Raw genomic sequence first — 24,048 nt, forward strand, 5'->3', positions numbered from 1 at the left:
ACCTTCGACACGAAGGCGAGAGTCATACTACTAGACCAAACAGCCGTATATAGATTAAACTTAAACGCCATGTCGATATTAATATGATAATATTATAAACGTCGCCTGGAAGCATCGTCGTCGAAGTACAAGATCCTTATAGGCTACTGTTATAGTTATATTAAGAATGATTTTTGTGCCATGTCGATAAAGGCTTGATGTCAATTTAAGCCTTTTCGACATAGTCTATCCCTCATCACAGTATTTGGTTTACTACTACTACTAATAATAATAATAATAATAATAATAATAATAATAATAATAATAATAATAATAATAATAATAATAATAATAATAATATATAATAATAATAATAATAATAATAATAATAATAATAATAATAATAATAATAATAATAATAATAATAATAATAATAATAATATAATATAATAATATAATAATAATATAATAATAATAATAATAATATAATAATAATAATAATATAATGATGATGATGATGATGATGATGATGATGATGATGATGATGATGATGATGATGATGATGATGATGATGATGATAATAATGATATATAATATAATAATAATAATAATAATAATAATAATAATAATAATAATAATAATAATAATAATAATAATATAAAAACAACAAACAACAAAATAATATATAATAATAATAATAATAATAATAATAATAATAATAATAATAATAATAATAATAATAATAATAATAATAATAATATAATAATGATAATGATGATAATAATAATAATAATAATAATAATAATAATAATAATAATAATAATAATAATAATAATAATAATAATAATGATAATAATAATAATAATCGTTGAGTTGTTGAGTGTTCTTCCATATCACGAGGAAGTGTTCAGATCGCTTAAGTCAATTAAACAAACCGAGTTATTATCCTACATGTTTCTGGCCTCCTTCAATTGTGCGACTGTCTTTTGATGATGTGATTCCCTCTCATCTTTGGTAAATATGTAATAAGAACCGCCACAGTGAGTATAAAGGGATAACAACTTCATAGATTTTTGTACATCCCTTGCCGCTTGAAGAAAATCATCCGAAATGGGAACAAATCCAGCTGTACAAGCAAATTAACAAATAACAAAGTTTAGAAAAACAGTAAATTGTAATGCACACACACACACACACACATACACACACAGACATGATCTCACACTCTCTCATACAAACACGCATATATATATATATATATATATATATATATATATATATATATATATATTATATTATATATAATCAATAGAACACACTTAGATAAAGAACAGAAAATTTTGAACCAACAAGAGATGTTGAAGTTGAACAGAAGTTGACTTCAAGGTTGTTGATTTTATGCATAATCCACTCTACGTCATTTATTTGAACGACTGGATCAACATTGAAAAACAAAACATGACCATTGAAAAAATGGAAAGGCCCACTTCTTCCGTAGCCGCAGTCTATTTCAATAGCAACAGACCAGGTCTTCCCGGCTGGCAGTTTATCTATGTTTGCCTTCAAGCATTCCACTCCTGACAAATCACTGACCATCACGTGAAATTGAGACAACCTGCACATCAACTTTGTACACCTGATGAGCACAAAGAAACCAAATAAATGAATAAATAAACAAATAAATAAATAAATAAATAATATAGAATAGAGATTAAGAGGTGAACGATTGTGAGAAATAATTTTGTATTTTTTCAAATGTGACCCATTGTCTCAAAACAGTTTTATGTCTGGGCGGATAAGATGGTAAAATAATGGTTATTACTTTTTTAAATAACTAGTAAAAAGCCCGCAATTTCGCGGGGAAAGAACTATTTTCATTCGATACTGTACTCACCATCATTTAATGAGGGCAGATTGGTAAACAACGTTGTCTGTTTAATTTGGTATATCTTCGGTTGATTTTTCTGTGTGGCCCAACATGAAGTGTAAGCCACTATAGCCTCTTACCCGTGACACAGCAACATACAGTTGTCCGTGTGTGAATACCGGTCGTGGTAAGAAAATCCCCACCTTGCTTAATGTCTGCCCCTGAGACTTGTTAATTGTCATTGCATATGACAATTTTACCGGAAACTGTCTTCTATTTAGAATAAATGGTAAGCCTCAATCCGTTGTTGATTGATTCTAGGGATAAACACTATGTCGCCAGCTCTACTACCGGTAATTATCTTGGCTTCTACTTCTAATACTTTTGAACCTAATTTAATTATTAACAAACGGGTGCCATTTCGGAGGCCTGATTTAGGATTTATATTTCTAAGCAGCATGACTGACGTGTTGGCTTTCAAATGTAATGCATGTGGAGGAAGTCCGGGAGGTGTAAGTTCGTTCAAGAATTCAATCGGGTATAAGGTGATGTCAGAGTCACTTTGAATGGAATCAGCACTGCGGTAAATTTGTTCAGTTGATGAGGTCAACCTGGACAGAACGGCTGCATTTATTTTGTCAACATTTTCATGGGTTGTAGTCAAAATTGCTCTCTCTGATAGATAACGTTTATCCGCAAAGTTCAGATTCAAATCATTGTATACAGCATTTATCAAGCATTCTGGGTCATTTTCAGGAAGGCATAGCGCTGTAGGTAATTTAACAGAATACTTTCTTATTTCGCTGAAAACCGGCTCTGTACCATTTCCGATGCGGAGAAGCCAATTTGCAAAACAGTTATTGTCATCAGTAACCCTCATGTCCTTGTTCATGTCAAAAATGGTGACAAAATTCCAAATAATTGACTTGTTAAGTGTGACACTTAATATATCGGCTTCACTTCCTTTGTTAACAACAGGTAGAATTTGCCGAAAATCCCATCCAAGTACAACCACTTTGCCCCCAAAAGGTTTTGAACTGCCTGTTATGTCACAAAATGTCCTGCTCACACATTCAAACACACGCCTGTCCATCATAGGTGCTTCATCCCAAATAATGAGAGAACTTCTCTTCAGTAACTTAGCTGTATCTGATTGGCGACTGATGCTACAGGTGCTGTTATCCGTTATTGGAATTGGAATTTTGAACGTTGAATGTGCTGTTCTACCACCGCGCTGACAAAAGATCAAAGGTGAAAATACAAATTTAAAGAATACTGGGGATGAAGGAGCTTTCGGAATGTCTCCCCTTTACTTAACTTATGGAAAAACAAACACCCTAGCACCTTTAATAACACTTATGACTCACCTCTCGAGCTACCTTTCAATACTTAACAAATCGCAATGGCGGCCGAAAATCAAAACAATGGTCAAATTAGGAAATTTTAAACTTTCACAAATCTATCAAGGTTTGTTCTAGAGTTTTTAAAATACTTCTATATGACAAACTGAATAAATAAATGCCTGACAAAATATCAACGGTGAAAATACAAATTTAAAGAATACTGGGGATGAAGGAGCTTTCGGAATGTCTCCCCTTTACTTAACTTATGGAAAAACAAACACCCTAGCACCTTTAATAACACGTATGACTAACCTCTCGAGCTAACCCTAATAGTAAAAAAAGAATCAAAATGGCGACTGAAATACCTTCATGTGATCAAGTGAATAATATCACTATGAATGCCAAGATTTGCTGAAAATGCCATCACACACACACACACACACACATGTATACACCACACACAACACACACACACAAATACACACACACACACACAAACATACACGTAATTAGAACATAATACTACATAACAAAACTGATCACCGCTAAATAAACAACACAACGGAAGTAATAATAATACTTGATGTCATAAATAGATGACGCAAATTGACAACTTTTTACAGTGTCAAAATTAGTTGATTTTGGGAGCCAAGTGTTGTCGGTACATATTTTATGATATTATCTGTTTGACTCAACGAACTTTCAAACTGACTTTAAATTATAAAAGGAAATCAAGTTATCTGTTTATCTATCTGTAAAAAATACATTTCTAATTTTCAAATCTTTCAATAGAGTTTGCGCCGTATCAATTTTTTTATTGACTCAAATAAGCACAATGTTCTCCACAATGCTATATTTTTTTAAAGAAAGGATATACAGCATATAAATATAAGGTGACATAAAATTTCTTTTGAACAAGTGTGTATGTAACCATGCGAGATAAAGCAATAAATAAAATAAAAATAAACCAAAAACATCAATAACAAAAATCAATGTTCCTGAACTGGGGAAGTCGAGGAAGACTGATGTTTTGGGATGGGTTTTTTTTTCTTGTTTTTTTGTTTTTTGTTTTGTTTTGTTTTGTTTTGTTTTTTTGCTTTGTCTGCTGGGACCGTTTGATACACACTTATTCATATCTTTATCTTACACCGGTGCCTGCTCCCTAATTTCTCAATTTAAGATGTTCACAAATTTCCTTTGTAATTGTACCTTTCAATCTTGTCCTTTGTAATAGGGTAGGCAAAAAGAATGTCATCAAACCCAGCATCTGCATACATCTCGGCCTCCACCAATGTCGACACTGTGATGCCTTGTTTTATGCCTCCGGTTGACAATTCGGCAAACTCTCTAGGGAGGATTATAACAAAAAATAAAAGGGGAATAAAGCAACTGATGTCTCACTATTCACTATACTTTAAACTTTAAAAAAACTCTATTAAATTGAATTCCTCTGCATTGATATTATTACCCCTAACCCCCCCCCCCTCCCCCGTCCCCCTTTTTGCAGTCATCATCTGTATGATGGTGATGATGATGATGATGATGATGATGATGATGATGATGATGATGATGATGATGATGATGATGATGATGATGATGATACAAACACTAAAGAAAAAGAACTAAAAATCCTAAGTAAACTAGAAAAGGAGGCGAACAGACGAAAAACGGAACTAAACATCGGGAAACTACATGAAAGCATGAGAAATGATTTGGGAAATGGAGGGGCATGACCAAAGAAAAAAGAAAACCGGACTCCCTTACGGGAATGGAACTAATAAATGTTGACGAATTCAACACCGTTTACTGCAGCTTCGACACAACGTGTCCAGAAACAACCAACACGGCCTCAATCTCAAAAACCAACAGAAAGACACCTCCAGAACTAGAAAGAAACAGTTGTTGCAGAATCATTCAAACATTGAACGGAACGAAAAGCACCCGGTCCAGACAACATATATTTGGAGTCATATTGAAATATTCCCACAACCAACTGGCGGTGCCTTTCAAACATATTTTCCAACGTACCCTCGATGAGCAGTCCGTACCAGTGCTATGGAAAACATCCGTGATTGTGCCAGTTCCGAAGAGCGGCTGTCGAGTAGTGCTCAACGACTACCAACCAATCAATATTTGTGATGACATCTTTGGAAAAGATCATCAAATGCGAGCTTATCCAGTACATATGTGACTTGAAATTACTGGATCAATACCAATGGTCGCACTAGGTCTCATAACAGAAAAAGAACCTGAAACCAACTATTTAACTATTTTAATCAAGTAAATAAATTTGTTGGTTGGTGCCAGCACAAATTTCTTGAAATTAACACCCTCATAAGTAAAGAACAACTTTCAACCAACAATTGAAAAAAACCCAACAAAAATAACAAATGAGACCTGTTAAAATAGGATAGGAGATGTTGATATATAAAATGAGATGAATTTAAATAACTAGGTCTAAGTGTTGGTCATAACACTTCGACCTAGTCACAATTTGAATGTTAAACATCATATCGACAATATGTGTAAAATAAAATCAAAGAATGTATTTTGAGAAAATAAAGATCCTATAACGTAGGCAAAAAGACCATGCAGCAAAATTAAAACACCCTCATTATGAGCGTTACTATTTTTGGCATTATATTGTGCGTTGTAGTAGTAGTAGTAGTAGTAGTAGTAGTAGTAGTAGTAGTAGTAGTAGTAGTAGTAGTAGTAGTAGTAGTAGTAGTAGTAGTAGTAATAGTAGTAGTAGTAGTAGTAGTAGTAGTAGTAGTAGTAGTAGTAGTAGTAGCAGTAGTAGCAGCAGTAGTAGTAGTAGTGGCAATAATAACAGTAGTAGTGGTAGTAGTAGTAGTAGTAGTAGTAGTAGTAGTAGTAGTAGTAGTAGTAGTAGTAGTAGTAGTAGTAGTAGTAGTAGTAGTAGTTGTTGTTGTTGTGGAAAAATAAGAAGTACGAGCTAGAACTTACACAGTTTTATGCGTTTTCGTATGGGGGCGTAAGGTGACACCGAGGCCTTTGCAGGTGTCCAGCATTCTGGTGGTGTTTACTTGAAGCTTTTCCCTGTCCACTAAAAAGCAGGGTGTAGTCAGGTCATGAATCTTTTTGGACATGATCTTAGAATATTCTTCTCACTGATGTGATTCCTAGATAGAAAACGAAGAATGCTGAAAGAAAATTGTAAACATGATTAGTCATATTATTATCTTACCGTTTACGAAACGATTTTTTAAAACTATTCCTGATTCCTTACTGTTTTTTTCCAAATGAAATAAGACATATTATTTTATCAAGCTTGTTGGACTTATTTGATAAAAATCTTAAACGATCTGTATGATACAGTTCCAGAAAAAAACACGGAGAAAAATGCAACCAAACTCATCCCATTAAATTGGAAAATCCTTGTAAGTAATGACTTACCAACTATAGGGACATCGTCACATTCAATCAACATTTTTCTCAGTAACATTTCTTTTGTTCATCGCAACATTCTGAAAATTTTTTTTTTTAGTTATAACTTATTAAAGGGATGTAAAGCTTGTTTTGTTGAACAAGCATGCACTAGATAATCCTTTTGTGTTAGAGCTTAAAAAAACAATTGTTATATTAGCCTACTAGATGGGTATGACGTTTCGAGGAAAATCCGGAAAATGCTGGATATAGAGAAAACTAAAATAAACTTACAAGATTTGCTTTCCATTTTGATGGATTTACCTAAGAAAAAAGTCCTCTTTCAAAACAACACAATGAAAATAATCTGGCGCAGTCTTGAGCTGAGAAATTAATCAATTCGTTGCTTTCTTACATTTCTATATCCTTTTACTTGCGGACAGCCTTGGTAAATGTCTGTCTGTCGTCTGTCTGGTTTTTAAGTGATATTAATAATGTTTTTGTTTTTTTTTTTATTGGAAAATTTAGTAAACTATTGGCGAAAGCCTAAAAATCTCATCTCATGTAGTTCCATATCTGAAGCAGACGTCGGAGGTCATCTTCCGCCAAGCTGATCTATCTCTTGCCAATTCTATTAAAGCAGCGCCACCTTTCTCAGCTTCATCTGTCCAAGTTCTTATCCCTTTCAAATACGTTATTCTTTGTCTTCCTCTTATTCTTTTTCCATTCATCTTTCCAGTCAAGGCGAGTATTTCCAAACCAGGGTGGCGGATAATGTGTCCTAAAAATTCCATTTGGCGTTTGATGATTTTTGTTATCAGCGATCTTTTTCTGTTTGCCATTTCTAAAATTTCTTCATTTCTTTTCCTTTCCATCCATGACACCCTCATCATTCTTCTGTAAAACCACATTTCCACTGCCTCCAGTCTTTTAACCATGGTCTTGTTTATGGTCCAGCTCTCACAACCACATAGCAGCACAGACAGTACATAGCAATCCAGGACTTTGATTTTTGTTTTCATGCTAATATTCCTGTTTTTCATAATTGTATGCAGCTGGTTGAATGCATTCTTCGCCATACCTATTCTTTTCTTTATTTCACAATCTGATTTTCCAGTGGATGTTACATTGAAGCCTAAATATTTGAAACATTCAACTTGTTGTATTGTTTGTCCTCTGCTTGTTATTACACAGGCTGGTGGGTTATTATTTTTAGATACCGTCATACATTCTGTTTTAGATATATTCAGTTCCAGTCCCATATTTTCACTACTCCTGACTACAACATCCAGTAATTCTTGTAGTTCATGTTCAGATTCTGCCAGTAGAACCGTATCATCTGCATACCTCAGATTTGTTACATTCTTTCCTCCAATACACACCCCCTTCTTATGTTCGATATCTCTTAATATCATTTCACTATAGAGGTTGAATAAATCTGGAGACAAAACACACCCCTGCCTAACTCCTCTTCTAATAGGTGTAAAACTGCTTAGTTCGTTGTCAACACGCATTGCTGCTTCTTGTTCCCAGTACAAATTCCGTAATATTCTTAAATCTTTACCATCAATGTCCAAGGATGATAGAATTTTGAATAGTTTTTCGTGTTGTACTTTATCAAAGGCTTTTGAATAGTCGATGAAACACATATACAGATCTTTATTTACTTCAATACATCTTTCCATCAGCATTGATAATGTGAATATTCCATTTCTGGTACCCTTGTCCTCAACAAAACCAAATTGCATCTCCCCAATTTCAGGTCGTATTTTATTTCTTATTCTTAGTAAAATTATCTTCAAAAGAATTTTTGTGAGGTTGCTCATTAGGCTAATAGTTCTGTGTTGTTCACAATCAACTGCCCCTGGCTTTTTTGGTAGTGCTATAAAAATGGATCGTTTCATATCAGTTGGCATTTTTCCTGTGTCATACAGCCTAAAAATATAATTTTAAAAAAACATTGAAACGAATTGAATTGTATTGTGATGTCTTGGGTCCACAGCTTAAGAAAATTGGGCCGTTATTGTAACAAGCAGAGTAGAGTGATAGCTTTTTGTAAACTTAAAAACAGAGTGATAAGCAGTTGATGGTTTTATACATACATGTATATATATATATATATATATATATATATATATATATATATATATATATATATATATATGTGTGTGTGTGTGTGCATGTGTGTGTGTGTGTGTGTATAAAATTGTACAAATAGGACGAGGATCCTTAGCCTGTCTTGATGCGACTTTAAGAGTAATCTCAGATATCATGGATATCATAGGATCTACCTTTGTTTCGCATTTGATCTTATCTTAAGCTTGGTTTTATCTTTATTGGCCTTAAACTCTACAATACAAGTCTATTGACTGACCCGTCATGTTCCTTGTTCTTGACACTGACGTAATCCAAAATCATTGTCAATGCGGAGGCTTTAAAACAGGCATAAAATACCATTCCTACGTTTCACTATTGCTTGAAATGAACTAGGTCCATTCACGATGAATAATAAACAGCTAACTGCCGTTCTCTGAAAAAAAACATGTATTTAAAAATTTGGCCAGAAAACGTGTCCTTCAATATATCGATCGATGACCCTAAACTCTGAAGAAAAAAAACCCCTCTCAAATCTGGGGCCGGGCGAAGTCTTTCTAGAGTAAGGCAGTTAACTGGTTAAAATAAGTTATATCTACGGTGCCATATAAAGTAGTGCGGGGCTGTCATTGGCAAGCTTAAGGACCACGGTCCTACGGTCCCTGGGAAATGAAAACCGCAAGGACCGGTCCTAGGACCGGCGGTCCTTTTCGACATTGAACATTCCTGAGAGACCGTTTTGACCTTTGGGACCATGGGATCGTTCATTCTTGAACCGTTAAAGACCGCTACACGATGAAAACCGTGGTCTACAGGAGTAAACACACGGAGTAGTCACACTCATTTCAAATTGTAACCTAATTAGAGAAGAGGGGTGATGCCTTCTTTATTTGCTCACAGTACTTCATTGTTACTTCGATAATTTAGCGTGAATAAAATTTGAAATTTATCCCCGTTAACGGAGATAATGGAATCACCCAAGGCGTTGATCGAGTTGTTCGTGGCGTTTATACACACACGCAACTCCTACCCCCCCCCCCACCCCCCACCCCCCCACACACACACATGAAAGGGCAGCGAGCATTGAAGAGTAAGAGAGAGACGTGAAGTTATAATAAGAGGGGGTGGATGCGGTAATAAGTAATAAGTAATAAGTGGGGTCGATGGTGACTTTTCGCCAGATCTAACAAACCCAGCTACCCATTCACTGCTGAGTAGACAGGGATTCAGAAAAAACTCGACTGCACCCGGGATCGATCTCTGGCCCTTTGCGTATAAAGAGAGTGCTCTATCAACTGAGCTATCGGGGTCCCCAAATATTCTATTGGACCTTTTAAAAATACAGACGTTATAACTGGTTTTTTTTGGACGGAAGAAACTAATGAAACTCATATTACTTGATTAGTTAAAACACCAAACGAAATTTTAATATTATTGTATTATTTTAAATGACAACAATGCGATAGAAAGGAGTGGCGACAAGAGATGGACAAAAGAAAACAAAAAATCAGACTTGCAACTTGCTAGGTTCGACACACACACACACACACACACACACACACACACATCTTTAGTAGTCACATACATTTCAAACAATAACCCATTAGAGAAGAGGGGTCATGCCTTCATCATAGATCATTGTCATTGCGATCATTATGGTGTAGTAAATTTTGAAATTTACCCCGTATAATGGAATCGTCCAAGGCGTGCGCCTCCTGTTCCCCCATCTCACACACGAAAGGGCGGTTTGCGGAGTGGAGGGAGGTGGTCGTCTGCCTCTATGGTCGTCTGTGTCGTTTAGTGTATGGCAAAGGGGGGTGGGTGCGATTAATTAAGTGGGATGGGTGGTGATTGGTGGAAGATAGGCAAAGGACCGAGGCAACGAATCGCTGGGAAGTAGTATGGCGCGAGACCGTTGAAAGGTGATAAGAAGTGAGGACCGCCGGCGGTCTTCCTCTTTGGGACTGGACCACGGTTCACAGCTAAAAGACCGTGGGACCGGTCCTCGGTCCGGTCCTCAGCGCGGCACTAATATAAAGTAATAAATAACAATGTGAAATTGAATATAAGCTTCAATTAAATATACGAAAACAGATAAAATGGACGTTTCGGGTTTCCACTTTATCAAACGTCCATTTTTATCTGTTTTCGTATATTAAATTGAAGCTTACATTCAATTTCACGTTGTTAATTATTTTTTTCAAGCTTCGAGTAGTGCGGGGCTGTCATTGGCAAGCTTAAGGACCACGGTCCTACGGTCCCTGGGAAATGAAAACCGCAAGGACCGGTCCTAGGACCGGCGGTCCTTTTCGACATTGAACATTCCTGAGAGACCGTTTTGACCTTTGGGACCATGGGATCGTTCATTCTTGAACCGTTAAAGACCGCTACACGATGAAAACCGTGGTCTACAGGAGTAAAACACACGGAGTAGTCACACTCATTTCAAATTGTAACCTAATTAGAGAAGAGGGGTGATGCCTTCTTTATTTGCTCACAGTACTTCATTGTTACTTCGATAATTTAGCGTGAATAAAATTTGAAATTTATCCCCGTTAACGGAGATAATGGAATCACCCAAGGCGTTGATCGAGTTGTTCGTGGCGTTTATACACACACGCAACTCCTACCCCCCCCCCCCACCCCCCCACCCCCCCACACACACACATGAAAGGGCAGCGAGCATTGAAGAGTAAGAGAGAGACGTGAAGTTATAATAAGAGGGGGTGGATGCGGTAATAAGTAATAAGTAATAAGTGGGGTCGATGGTGACTTTTCGCCAGATCTAACAAACCCAGCTACCCATTCACTGCTGAGTAGACAGGGATTCAGAAAAAACTCGACTGCACCCGGGATCGATCTCTGGCCCTTTGCGTATAAAGAGAGTGCTCTATCAACTGAGCTATCGGGGTCCCCAAATATTCTATTGGACCTTTTAAAAATACAGACGTTATAACTGGTTTTTTTTGGACGGAAGAAACTAATGAAACTCATATTACTTGATTAGTTAAAACACCAAACGAAATTTTAATATTATTGTATTATTTTAAATGACAACAATGCGATAGAAAGGAGTGGCGACAAGAGATGGACAAAAGAAAACAAAAAATCAGACTTGCAACTTGCTAGGTTCGACACACACACACACACACACACACACACACACACACATCTTTAGTAGTCACATACATTTCAAACAATAACCCATTAGAGAAGAGGGGTCATGCCTTCATCATAGATCATTGTCATTGCGATCATTATGGTGTAGTAAATTTTGAAATTTACCCCGTATAATGGAATCGTCCAAGGCGTGCGCCTCCTGTTCCCCCATCTCACACACGAAAGGGCGGTTTGCGGAGTGGAGGGAGGTGGTCGTCTGCCTCTATGGTCGTCTGTGTCGTTTAGTGTATGGCAAAGGGGGGTGGGTGCGATTAATTAAGTGGGATGGGTGGTGATTGGTGGAAGATAGGCAGAGGACCGAGGCAACGAATCGCTGGGGAAGTAGTATGGCGCGAGACCGTTGAAAGGTGATAAGAAGTGAGGACCGCCGGCGGTCTTCCTCTTTGGGACTGGACCACGGTTCACAGCTAAAAGACCGTGGGACCGGTCCTCGGTCCGGTCCTCAGCGCGGCACTAGCTTCGAGCAGCAACATTTACATATAAAGCAAAGAAAATCATACAAGAAAATTATCTTAAAGAAAACTTCTCTGCTGATTTTTGTAACATGGATTTCTTTTTCTTATTTAGCAAGCACTATTACTGCTGTTCAGATTTATATCTTGCTTAAAGAGATTGTCATTGAGCCTGGTATGAATCTTATAAAAATGTTTATTCAAAGTGATATTCTAACTTAGACTGACCTGAGTGAAAGTGAAAGCGATGTGGGTGAACTAGCGAATTAAACACAAAACGAAGTCGTCATCAATCTGTGGAGTGGTTGATACGATCTTGTGATTGTGATAACGGATAGCATTGCCCGAGAACTTGTACCTTGGGTTGTAATTGATTAGACCTGGTTTGTTCAACCCTCTTTCGTCAACTGCCAAGATAATAAATGTGACCCGAGCGTCCTTACGGTGTTGTATTGGAATGAACAAGATAAAAAGAAAATTTAACTTAAAATGGTCCGTGTGACATAAATTAGAAGATATACTTTTATTCCCCAAAGTTTAAATATAATTTTTTTCTAAAGTTTAAGAAACAAAATTTACTCTCATCAATGGAATGATTTATTTGGAGTCAAAGTTCAGATAAAAATTCTATTGTATTGATGCATCATGACCACCCCGTCACACACCGTTTTTAGACGACTGGTCATATATATATATATATATATATATATATATATATATATATATATATATATATATATATATTCGTATAATATTAAGTCGAATCAAACTCTACTAAACTCTGGGTAATTGTGAAGAAGTTACGATCCGATGAATTAAGAGATTGACTAGCAATGGCAATTGAAGCACGACCTGAACATGTTGGATGTCAAAGTGACCTGTAATCATCTTGTCTCGGTTGAGAAAAGAAAAAAAGGTACGCAAAGGAGATAAAGAAGTTTTTATTATATCACAGATATGTGAGGTTGAGATAACAGAAGTAAAAAAAAAAGGAGAGAAAATGAGAGGGCGACAGAGGGAAAGAAACGTTGAAAAGTCACTCACATTACATCCAAAAGAATCGCGATTGATTTTGTAACGGTGTATCTTGTTTTGTATCTTGTTTTGTTTTGTTTGTTTGTTTTTTTGTTTGTTTTTTTTTGGGGGGGGGGGTTGTGTGTGTGTGTGTGTGTGTGTGTGTGTGTGTGTGGGGTGGGGGGGGGGTGGCTGTTGTTGTTTTTTTTTTGCCTGAGGGGGGGGGGGGCGCTTTGTCTTTTACACTCTTCATTGATAGTCACAAAAATGTGTTTGTCGTAACACAGATCAAAAAGTCGAACAAAGTAATTGATATAATAATGAGAGCTGATATTTTCAATGAAAAGTAATGTAATCTGATAATAATATGATGCACAGGACACAAACAGGTTATTGATAAATACGTGTCTCGTGACTATGTCTTAGATAGATTACAAAAGTAGATTGTCATAAAGTGATCCTAAGATCTTATGATATTCGTGAACCATCGAATGAGGAAAATGTCCCTGAAAGTTGTTGCGTCACAGAAATTTAGAAATAAAATTGTGATAATGTCTCGAAATTATCCAGAACGACCATCTAACCCCATGTGAAAGGTCACAATTTGTCAGATGCTCAGAAAATCTTTTATTAGAACCTGTCACATATTTCTATACATATTTTAAAAACAAGTTATGCCCTTCCGCCACGACATCATAAGATATCGTCGCAAGGCATTCCACGAAGGAATATAGATAATTCATCAAACAAGATGTCTGATGTCAACAGGAATCACCCATGTTGTCCAAATTAGCAAATTGGGGTTAATAATCTTGCTCAAGGGAAAAAAAACGAAAGTACCTGAAGCGGGGCTCGAACCCGGGTGCAATGCTTTAACCACTCGGCCACTTCGCCCCCGCTATATACATAAATACATGTATACATGCACTTTTCGTCATATGGTTATATATATTCGATACAATGTGATACACCGCCTCGATCCGGTTTTATGTCTGGGTAAACCATATGTCGAAAAGTTCATTTAAAGTAAAGTTAAATAATGAGAGACTTTTTACTCTTTATCTCCATAAAAATCAATATTCTTAATAAAGCATAAAAATGTTTCGAATGTCTCACATCTTTCTTTATATATCCAATTTTTACCATTTTAACTGCCCGAGATAATACCATTTTAAGGCGATTGGTCACATTTTATTACAATGTGCAGCTATTGAGAAGTTCTTTCAATTTACGATTCACTTAGTTGTGGAGCAATAAAAATAAAAGACTTCTCACCTTCGTTTTCGGGTGTTTTGATTCTACGAGACTCAATTCATATGAATTACTTATTATTATTATTGTTATTATTATTATTATTATTATTATTATTATTATTATTATTATTATTATTATTATTATTATTATTATTATTATTATTATTATTATTATTATTATTATTATTATGTTTACTTACAATATGCATGCAGATATCAATGGCGTAGAAACGGCATTCCTATTTTCCACACTATTTATACTATACTGTTCCCACCACAATGGTTATGGAAACCCGTATAATGTGCATTCCATGCAAATTATTATATTTTAAAAAACGTACCGTGTTGAAGGAAAATGGAGGTAAACAACACAGCATGGAATAGATTAGCGCCAATATGTGTCACTGTGTAGCATACACGTGAATATTTACCGCGAACGAGCTTATTTTACGCCCCAACTCCTTTCAATAAAATTGTTACTACATCCATAAAGCAGTTTTGTAATGTTTGCAACTGTTTTGAGACGATTGGTCATATATATATATATATATCCTTTCTTTAAAAAATATAGCATTGTGTAGAACATTGTGCTTATTTGAGTAAATAAAAAAATTGATACGGCGCACAACTCTACTGAAAGGTTTGAAAATTAGAAATGTATTTTTTACAGATAGATAAACAGATAACTTGATTTCCTTTTATAATTTAAAGTCAGTTTGAAAGTTCGTTGAGTCAAACAGATATCATAAAATATGTACCAACGACGACACTTGACTCCCAAAATCAACTAATTTTGACACTGTAAAAAGTTGTCAATTTGCGTCATCTATTTATGACATCAAGTATTATTACTTCCGTTGTGTTGTTGATTTAGCGGTGATCAGTGTTATTATGTATGTTCTAATTGAGTGTATGTTTGTGTGTGTGTGTGTGTGTGTGTTTGTGTTTGTGTGTGTGTGTTGTGTGTGGTGTATACATGTGTGTGGGTGTTGGCATTTTTCAGCAAATCGTGGCATTCATAGTGATATTATTCACTTGATCACATGAAGGTATTTCAGTCGCCATTTTGATTCTTTTTTTACTATTAGGGTTAGCTCGAGATCGAGGATATTTCTTTTTCTATTAAGGTTAGTCATAAGTCTTAGTAAAGGTGCTAGGATGTTTGTTTTTCCATAAGTTAAGTAAAGGGGAGACATTCCGAAAGCTCCTATATCCCCAGCATTCTTTAAATTTGTATTTTCACCGTTGATATTTTGTCAGGCATTTATTTATTCAATTTGTCATTATATCTAGAAGTATTCTAAAAACTCAAGAACAAACCTTGATAGATTTGTGAAAGTTTAAAATTTCTTAATTTGACCATTGTTTTGATTTTCAGCCGCCATTTTGATTTGTTAAATATTGAAAGGTAGTGCAAAGCAGTCCGAGAGTTGTTTTTTTTTTTTTCTATTAGGGTTAGCTCGAGAGGTTAGTCTTATTAAAGGTGCTAGGAAGTTGGTTTTCCATAAGTTAAGTAAAGTGGAGACATTCCGAAAGCTCCTACATCCCCAGTATTCTTTAAATTTGTATTTTCACCTTTGATATTTTGTCAGGCATTTATTTATTCAATTTGTCATGATTTTTTCTTCTAGGGTTAGCTCGAGATCGGATGATTTTTTTTTTCCTATTAGGGTTAGTCATAAGTATTATTAAAGTGCTAGGGTGTTTGTTTTTCCTATTGGGGTTAATTAAAGGTACTAGGTTTAATTTTTTCTTGGGGTTAGTTGAGGGATATATATTAAATATATTATTGGGCCACACAGAAAAATCAACCGAAGATATACCAAATTACACAGACAACGTTGTTTACCAATCTGCCCTCATTAAATGATGGTGAGTACAGTATCGAATGAAAATAGTTCTTTCCCCGCGAAATTGCGGGCTTTTTACTAGTATATATATATTATATATATATATATATATATATATATATATATATATACACACACACACACACACACACACACACACATATGCATCAACTTCACTTCCAACAACATTGAATCAAGATCTCAAAAAATATCAAACATATTTTAAAACAACAACCGAAGAATTGATTTCAACAGCACAAGGAAACATGCAATTGCCTCAGCACCTTAACACACATGATGACATTCAAAAGCTTAAAACACTGCACTGGACAGAGATTTATGAAAATAAATTACTAACTGGATACTAGAAAAAGACTGAAACACTCGAAGTAACACACACATTCACGGCAAGCGTCCTTGAGACAGCGAAACCATATTCACTCATCCATTCAATGTTGAAACCTTATCTATGGTTAACTATGTGTTATTGGAAATACGAAGGTCTTTCTGGTCTCATGGCCTGTAACTAACAGCTATGTTCAACGTTAATGGCTGACAGTTCTGTCGTACTCTAAACAAACCCTATCTTGGCAAAAAAAAAACCCTCTCAAACCTGGGACTTCGCGAAGTCCCAGGTTTAAGAGTTATTTGCCAAGATGAAGGTCATGAAGTCCCAAGTTTGAGAGTTTTTTTTTTGTTTTTTTTTTTTGCCAAGATGAGGGTCATTTAAATCGATCGATATTTGAAGGACGAGTTTTCTGGCCAAATTTTCAAATATGGGTTTTTACAGAGTACGCAGAGTAGCGATCTGGTCCAAGTGTTCAACCCTCAAAGATGGGTGTATTTTAGAATTTCCTCAGGCCAAGAAAGAGTGCACTGAAAAACATCATTCTCGTACGCAATTATTTAAGAACCACAAGGACAATGTTGTTACAAATTTTAATTTTACTCGGAAAGTCATATGATCGACGTATACTTATTTGAAGGTCTGATAACCAAAAGTGTTATAGGCCCTTTGTTGTGATGCAAATACTCTCGAACCAACGAAAAATATTGTTCATTCAGGACATAATATCTGCATATGATCCACGAAGTATCTGCCAAGGATCTTCTCTAATAACTGTTATTATCGGTGGAAAATGAACGGTGACGTTAACGTGATTGTCAAAATTAAAATATTTTGAGCCCCAAGACATAGGGGGGGGGGGGGAGGGGGGGTGTACGCTTATGCTGAATGATAAATATTGTTATCCTTCTCAACATTTTTCTCCTCCTCCTTATCTTATTTCTTCCCCTTCTCTTTCTCCTTCTCCTCTTATTCATCATCATCATCATCGACTTCTTCATCTTCATCATCATCATCATCATCATCATCATCATCATCATCATCATCATCATCATCATCATCATCATCATCATCATCAGTAGTATAGGGATGCTCAGGAGAAATGGAGAAGAGCAAAAGAGCAGCATAAAATAAGAATGATTAAGAGCAAAATATTAACGTTTTAATTAGCGTGAAATTAAATCAGGAGAAATTGAGAAGAGCAATAGAGCAGCATAAAATAAGAATGATTAAGAGCAAAATATTAACGTTTTAATTAGCGTGAAATTAAATCTGTTTGCTAGAGATTGATGTTAAAATGTTTTATGTATAGAGATAATAATTTTAGGGTTCGAATCCTATAGACAACTGGAATAGTTTGTTAAATGTTGATGTTGTAGTAAATCAATAGAGTTGTATTGTATCGATTGATAGATAACATGAATGGCTGGAAATAGTTTGGTTTGAACGGTGATAGCGTCTTGTTTTCAAATCCTAAAATCTTCGTTTAAAAAAACGTATCGTTTAAACGGTGTCCGATTCTATCACACATTAAGGTGTTCTCGAGTCTGGCTCTATGTTGAAATGTCGCTCTTTACTCACATTCTCCTAATGTGTTCAGGATAGTACCCGGTCTTTGACAGCGTTGGTAAAAAAATTGTAATATCGCCTAACATATCTCGTTCTATTTGTTTCGTGTTGTCGTTCATCAGCGATCTTTTTTAAAGCGCTTTGAACCTCTTTAGTGGATATTGCGCTATATAAATGTTCATTAAAAATTAATTATCACGCGTGTCCAATTATGCAACCGTAAAGATAATTTACCCACCAAACGACGAAGAGATAAATCAAAGATAGTACAGGGTGTAACAAATACATTCGTTTCGTTTCAAGAAGCGAACTCAACACTGAAATTATGATGAACACTTTTTATTCGATTCAGGTTATTGTTAATAGAAAAAACAGATTAAAGTAGGTACCAAGTCAGTCAAATTCCCTTTCTTCATATTCTCCTCCTCTCTTTGAAATGGATTTTAGAATCGATGATACCAAACGACTATTTTTCGAATTAACAAATTATGATCTGGACTTAATAAACCGTAATCACAGACACGTTAGTAGTTGCATTGTCCGGATTTGGTGATGTCTGTGAATCTTAAATACGAAAATGTCCAAAATAACACGATGTCACGCACAATATTACTCGCGGTAATCAATGTTGACATATTTTTTTAATAATCATAGGTTCAAACTGACTTAAAATAGGTGTAATATCTCTATACAGATTTGATCATGAGAAGTTTTGTTTAATAGTTAAACGCCTTACCACTTATCAACGAAAGGGATCACCATATTTTAATCGACACATGGTTAATTGATGAATAAAGCAACAAAGTGTCTGTTTGCTGTATTCCTTGTCGTCTCAAACAATCAATTTTAAAGAATTATGTAGTTTTTCCATTGATTTACTGTACTGGGATGGAAGCATTATAATGTATGGTTGTGTTGTTTTTTTCTTGGGTTATTTTTCTAAAGCGGGTCTTGTAGTTTGTGATTTCCGTCTTAAATGCCATTTGCTTTATTTTTTATTATTATTTTTTTAATAAGACGACGGAGAATTTTATTTAATGCAATTAAAGTAGATAGCGTTCTTGTCTAGGTCTGGTAAAATAAATGTGATGACGTCATACACTTAATACAATCCCCGTAGACAATGTTGATATTGGAGAAACCTCCGGTATAGAGATTAGAACATGAATTCGAAATCAAGACGTTTTGGTATGGTAGTTAGACAATCTATCCATCGACCAATTAAAGTCTCTTCACTATGTGAATACGACTAGTAGATGGGTACAATAGCAATACCTAGGAGGTGAATGTTTTCATTGAAATTTCACCTAGGATCAATTAAATAGAAATACGACCGATAAGCAATGTCCATGCGTCCACACGAGTAAAACCCAATATAATGTTTTACAGTCATATTCTCTTTACCCAATATCATTTTTGGAAACATTTTGATTGGGTTAATGAAAAATTTACATCTGAAGCAAAACTAAAAAGAATTGATGACAAAAGCTTTTATAAAACCCAACAACTTTTAACACACATACTTATTCAACTGTGATTGCTTTTTAATAAAAATATTCTTGTCTGATATAATACTTGTACCCGTCATTTTCAACATGCGGCGAGTTTCATGTTTTGTATCATGGACTTGAATTTTTTTTCGCAGCAAGAAATAAATAAATGAAACACAACAATTATTACAATACGCAATATTGAATGATCAAGTACTTAATACAATACCATGTCCTTGCTCAGTTACTCACTTCATGAAAGAGATATTGATGAAAAAAAAAATGAAAAGACAATTCCATCACTCCATGTCCTATATTATGGTTATCATATCAAGACATAACCTAATTGAAAATGTAACAAAAATGTTGTGTAGGAATAGTAAATTTTATGAACCAGGTATACATTATCTCTATTTATGACATTAAACCATCAATGTTTTAACGCACATTTTCAGGATTTGACACATATTTACTCTACGTCTCCAGTAACATTGTCGAAGTTTTTAGATATTTGATACCACAACACATTTAGATAACAGCAGGGTTTTTTTTTCCTCAAATTTTATAGATCTGAGCAGATAATATATTTTAGCCCAGTGAAACGTTGTCATAACAGCTGCTATATTTTTTAGATGATAGCCCAAATGACCAGTAACACCCAATGTGTAAGACGTGCAGTCTTTTAGGCGGTAGTGTAATGTCATACAAAAACATCTGTCAAACGCGTAGTAATCCCTAATGGCGATTTACAAGACGGTCAAAATTTATTTAGTAAAAGTTTTCAGGACACAGTGTATCAATTGAACATAAGAAATTAATTTTTTAAAAGTCAAAATGTATGTGATGTAATTGTTTTTGGTTTTTTTAGCTAAAATTTATAAAATATAAGCTTAATAGCAAAAGTTTTCTAACCAAAACATTTGAAGTAAGAAATTGTTGGTTAAAAATGTGAGGTTAAAATTTTCTTACCAACATTTGGGAAGTAATCATTTTCAGGTCGAAGTTTATGAAACACAAACTGTATGACGAAAATGTATGAAACTGAAGTTTTTTGATCAAAATAGTAAGAAAAAGGAAAAGTGTCTGGTGCAAAAAAAATATAACATAAAAATTAAAAGTTTTGTGGTCAAAATGTTCTCTGGTCAAAATGAGTGAAGTAAAACAATTTTGACCAAAATTTATAAAATAAAAGTATGCGTGTAAAAATGTATGAAATGAATACTTTCTATCCAAAATCTATGCAATGAAATGTTTTTAGACCAAAATGTTTGTAGTAGTAGTATCTGGATAACGTTTATGAACAAAGTATTATTTCTAACAAAAATATGTGAAGCAATAATTTTCCGACCAAATTGTCTGAAATGGACGTTTTCCAATCAAAATGTGAAAAGTAATAATGTTCTGATCCAATTATGAAATGAAAATATGATGTCAAAAATTTATGAAATTAATTTTTTTCTAGTCGAAATGTGTAAAGTAAAAGTTTTCTGATCAAAACATAATAATATTATGAACAACGGTTACGAGATCAGAATACATATTCTCTCCAAATTATACGAAATTTAATTTTCTAATCAAAATGTGTGAAGTAAAAGTTTTCTGGCTAAAACTTATATGAACGTTTGCCCTCAAAAATATATGAATGTTTTCTGGCCAAATATATGAAGTAAACAATTTTTAGGGGGTCAACATTTATATAATTAGAATATACTTTGACAAAATTGTAGAAAAGTCAAAACCACTGAAACAAAAGTTTTCAGGATAAATTGTATTAACGACATTTTCCAGGCCCAATTTTGCGAAGTAACATTTGTCTGACCAAAAGATGTAAAGTAAACTTGTTCTGACCAAAATGAGAGAAAATAAAAATGTTTTCTACTAGAACTTCATAAGGTAAATTAAACTTTTTTAAAACAAAACGTGTGTAGTAATAGTTTTATGTAAATGTATTGTATCATAAATTATCGAAACCGTTACAAAATAAAAGACTTTTCCATGTCTTTCGCTTTTTGATGCCTTCTCGAGGATTTGACAAAAGCAGAAAGTTTTGAATTTTCAAAGTGCTGACTACTTACCCTGCAGAATTACCCTCGACAGAGTAGAGACATAGCAGATATGACTGGTGATCCTATATTATCACGGACAGAAGCAGAGATGTCCTACAATTGTTGTAGAGGTGCTATGTCGGATACGACACCCAAAGTTTTGCTATAATTTTCAATTTTATTTTGTTACCATTAAAGTATAACGTTTTTAGTCGTCTGTCTAAAATTATCAATGACATGATTAATGTCGATCCCACAAAGGTTATGAGTAAACCTTTGTTCTTCTCCCCGACAGGGGCCAAATAACCTCAACTACAGGCGTGCGGGCTATCTTTGAACAAGACAGTTCAAACCCTAGTTCAACCTATTTCCAATAAAAAATACTCCTTACAAAACTTAAATGGTTTTGGAAGAGGTTATTCATAACCTGCATTTGAAGTTCAATCCTCTCTGTTTCACTCTTTTAGCTCCGAAAGTCGATGGAATCACTTCGTAGTTTAGTAAACAAAAACCAAAACCAAGGTCAATGTCACCCAAAAGATAAGATAAGGGATATGAAATAGAAATCTCACCAAAACGTGTAAGATTCGACCTATTTTCAATGAGAAAACAGCTTACCAAACCTGCATTTGAATTGCAACCCTCTCTTTTTCAATGTTTTAGCTCCAAAGGTCGCTTGAATTACTTAGTAGTTTAGTAAACCAAAACCAAAACCAACCCAAAAGATAAAATTAGGGTAATAAAGTGCTAGACGTCGACCCAAAATGAGTGAAGTAAAAATTGTCTCGCCAAATACAGGAAACAAAAGTAATCTAACAAAAATGCCAAAATGGAAGTTTTCTAAGCAATTACGTGTGAAGTAAAATTTTTGTGACTAGAAAATTGTAGAGAGAGTTTAAGTTTTCTGGTCAAAATTTACGAAATAAGACTGTTCTATTCAAAATCTATGAAATTTAGTTTTAAAATGAAAAAAGAATTAATGAAATGAAGGCTGTACACGCGAAAATGTATGAGAAAAAATATTCTGGTCAAAATGTTTAAAATGAAACATTTCAGGATAAATTTTATGGCGTAATATTTTATATCTGAGTAATATATGTGTACATAACGTTTATGGCTAAATTTTTATGAACTAGGTTTTGTTATTGCTTTCTTTTTTACCCTAATGTGTGACGTAAAAGTTTTGTGGTAACAATACGTAAAGTAAACGTTTTCTGGGCAAAAGTGAAAAGTAATAATGTTCTGGCCCAATTATGAAATGAAAATTTTCTGTCAAAAATTTATGAAATTAATTTTTTTCTAGTCGAAATGTGTAAAGTAAAAGTTTTCTGATCAAAACATAATAATATTATGAACAACGGTTACGAGATCAGAATACATATTCTCTCCAAATTATACGAAATTTAATTTTCTAATCAAAATGTGTGAAGTAAAAGTTTTCTGGCTAAAACTTATATGAACGTTTGCCCTCAAAAATATATGAATGTTTTCTGGCCAAATATATGAAGTAAACAATTTTTAGGGGGTCAACATTTATATAATTAGAATATACTTTGACAAAATTGTAGAAAAGTCAAAACCACTGAAACAAAAGTTTTCAGGATAAATTGTATTAACGACATTTTCCAGGCCCAATTTTGCGAAGTAACATTTGTCTGATCAAAAGATGTAAAGTAAACTTGTTCTGACCAAAATGTGAGAAAATAAAATGTTTTCTACTAGAACTTCATAAGTAAAGTAATTAAACTTTTTTGGACAAAACGTGTGTAGTAATACTTTTTCTGTAAATGTATTGTATCATAAATTATTGAAACCGTTACAAAAAAAAGACTTTTCCATGTCTTTCTCTTTTTGATACCTTCTCGAGGATTTGACAAAGGCTGAAAGTATTAAATTTTCAAAGTGCTGACTACTTACCCTGCAGAATTACCCTCGACAGAGTAGAGACATAGCAGATATGACTGGTGATCCTATATTATCACGGACAGAAGCAGAGATGTCCTACAATTGTTGTAGAGGTGCTATGTCGGATACGACACCCAAAGTTTTGCTATAATTTTCAATTTTATTTTGTTACCATTAAAGTAGAACGTTTTTAGTCGTCCGTCTAAAATTATCAATGACATGATTAATGTCGATCCCACAAAGGTTATGAGTAAACCTTTGTTCTTCTCCCCGA

General features: G+C 34.4%; 1 protein-coding gene across 6 annotated transcripts in view; it reads right to left on the minus strand.

Moving 5' to 3' along the window:
• LOC144964812 (D-serine dehydratase-like) overlaps positions 1-24,048 on the minus strand; it is a 76,995-nt gene that overhangs the window by 37,098 nt on the left and 15,849 nt on the right. The window contains exons 1-6 of one of the 6 annotated variants that reach the window (XM_078899456.1): positions 12,531-12,696; positions 6,607-6,677; positions 6,157-6,353; positions 4,399-4,536; positions 1,467-1,615; positions 931-1,105 (exon numbers count right to left, since the gene is read on the minus strand). In XM_078899456.1, the coding sequence (XP_078755582.1) occupies positions 931-1,105; positions 1,467-1,615; positions 4,399-4,536; positions 6,157-6,299 (605 nt within the window). In that variant the 5' untranslated portion in view covers positions 6,300-6,353; positions 6,607-6,677; positions 12,531-12,696. Of the gene's footprint in view, positions 1-930; positions 1,106-1,466; positions 1,616-4,398; positions 4,537-6,156; positions 6,354-6,606; positions 6,678-12,530; positions 12,708-14,769; positions 14,910-16,777; positions 16,796-24,048 lie in introns of those variants that run through there. The other 5 variants (XM_078899458.1, XM_078899457.1, XM_078899454.1 and 2 more) reach the window with 5 other exon arrangements.

This window comes from Berghia stephanieae, chromosome 2, assembly GCF_034508935.2.
Source record: "Berghia stephanieae isolate SIO BIC M18660-M18661 chromosome 2, UCSD_Bste_1.3, whole genome shotgun sequence".
Lineage (NCBI taxonomy): Eukaryota > Metazoa > Mollusca > Gastropoda > Nudibranchia > Aeolidiidae > Berghia > Berghia stephanieae.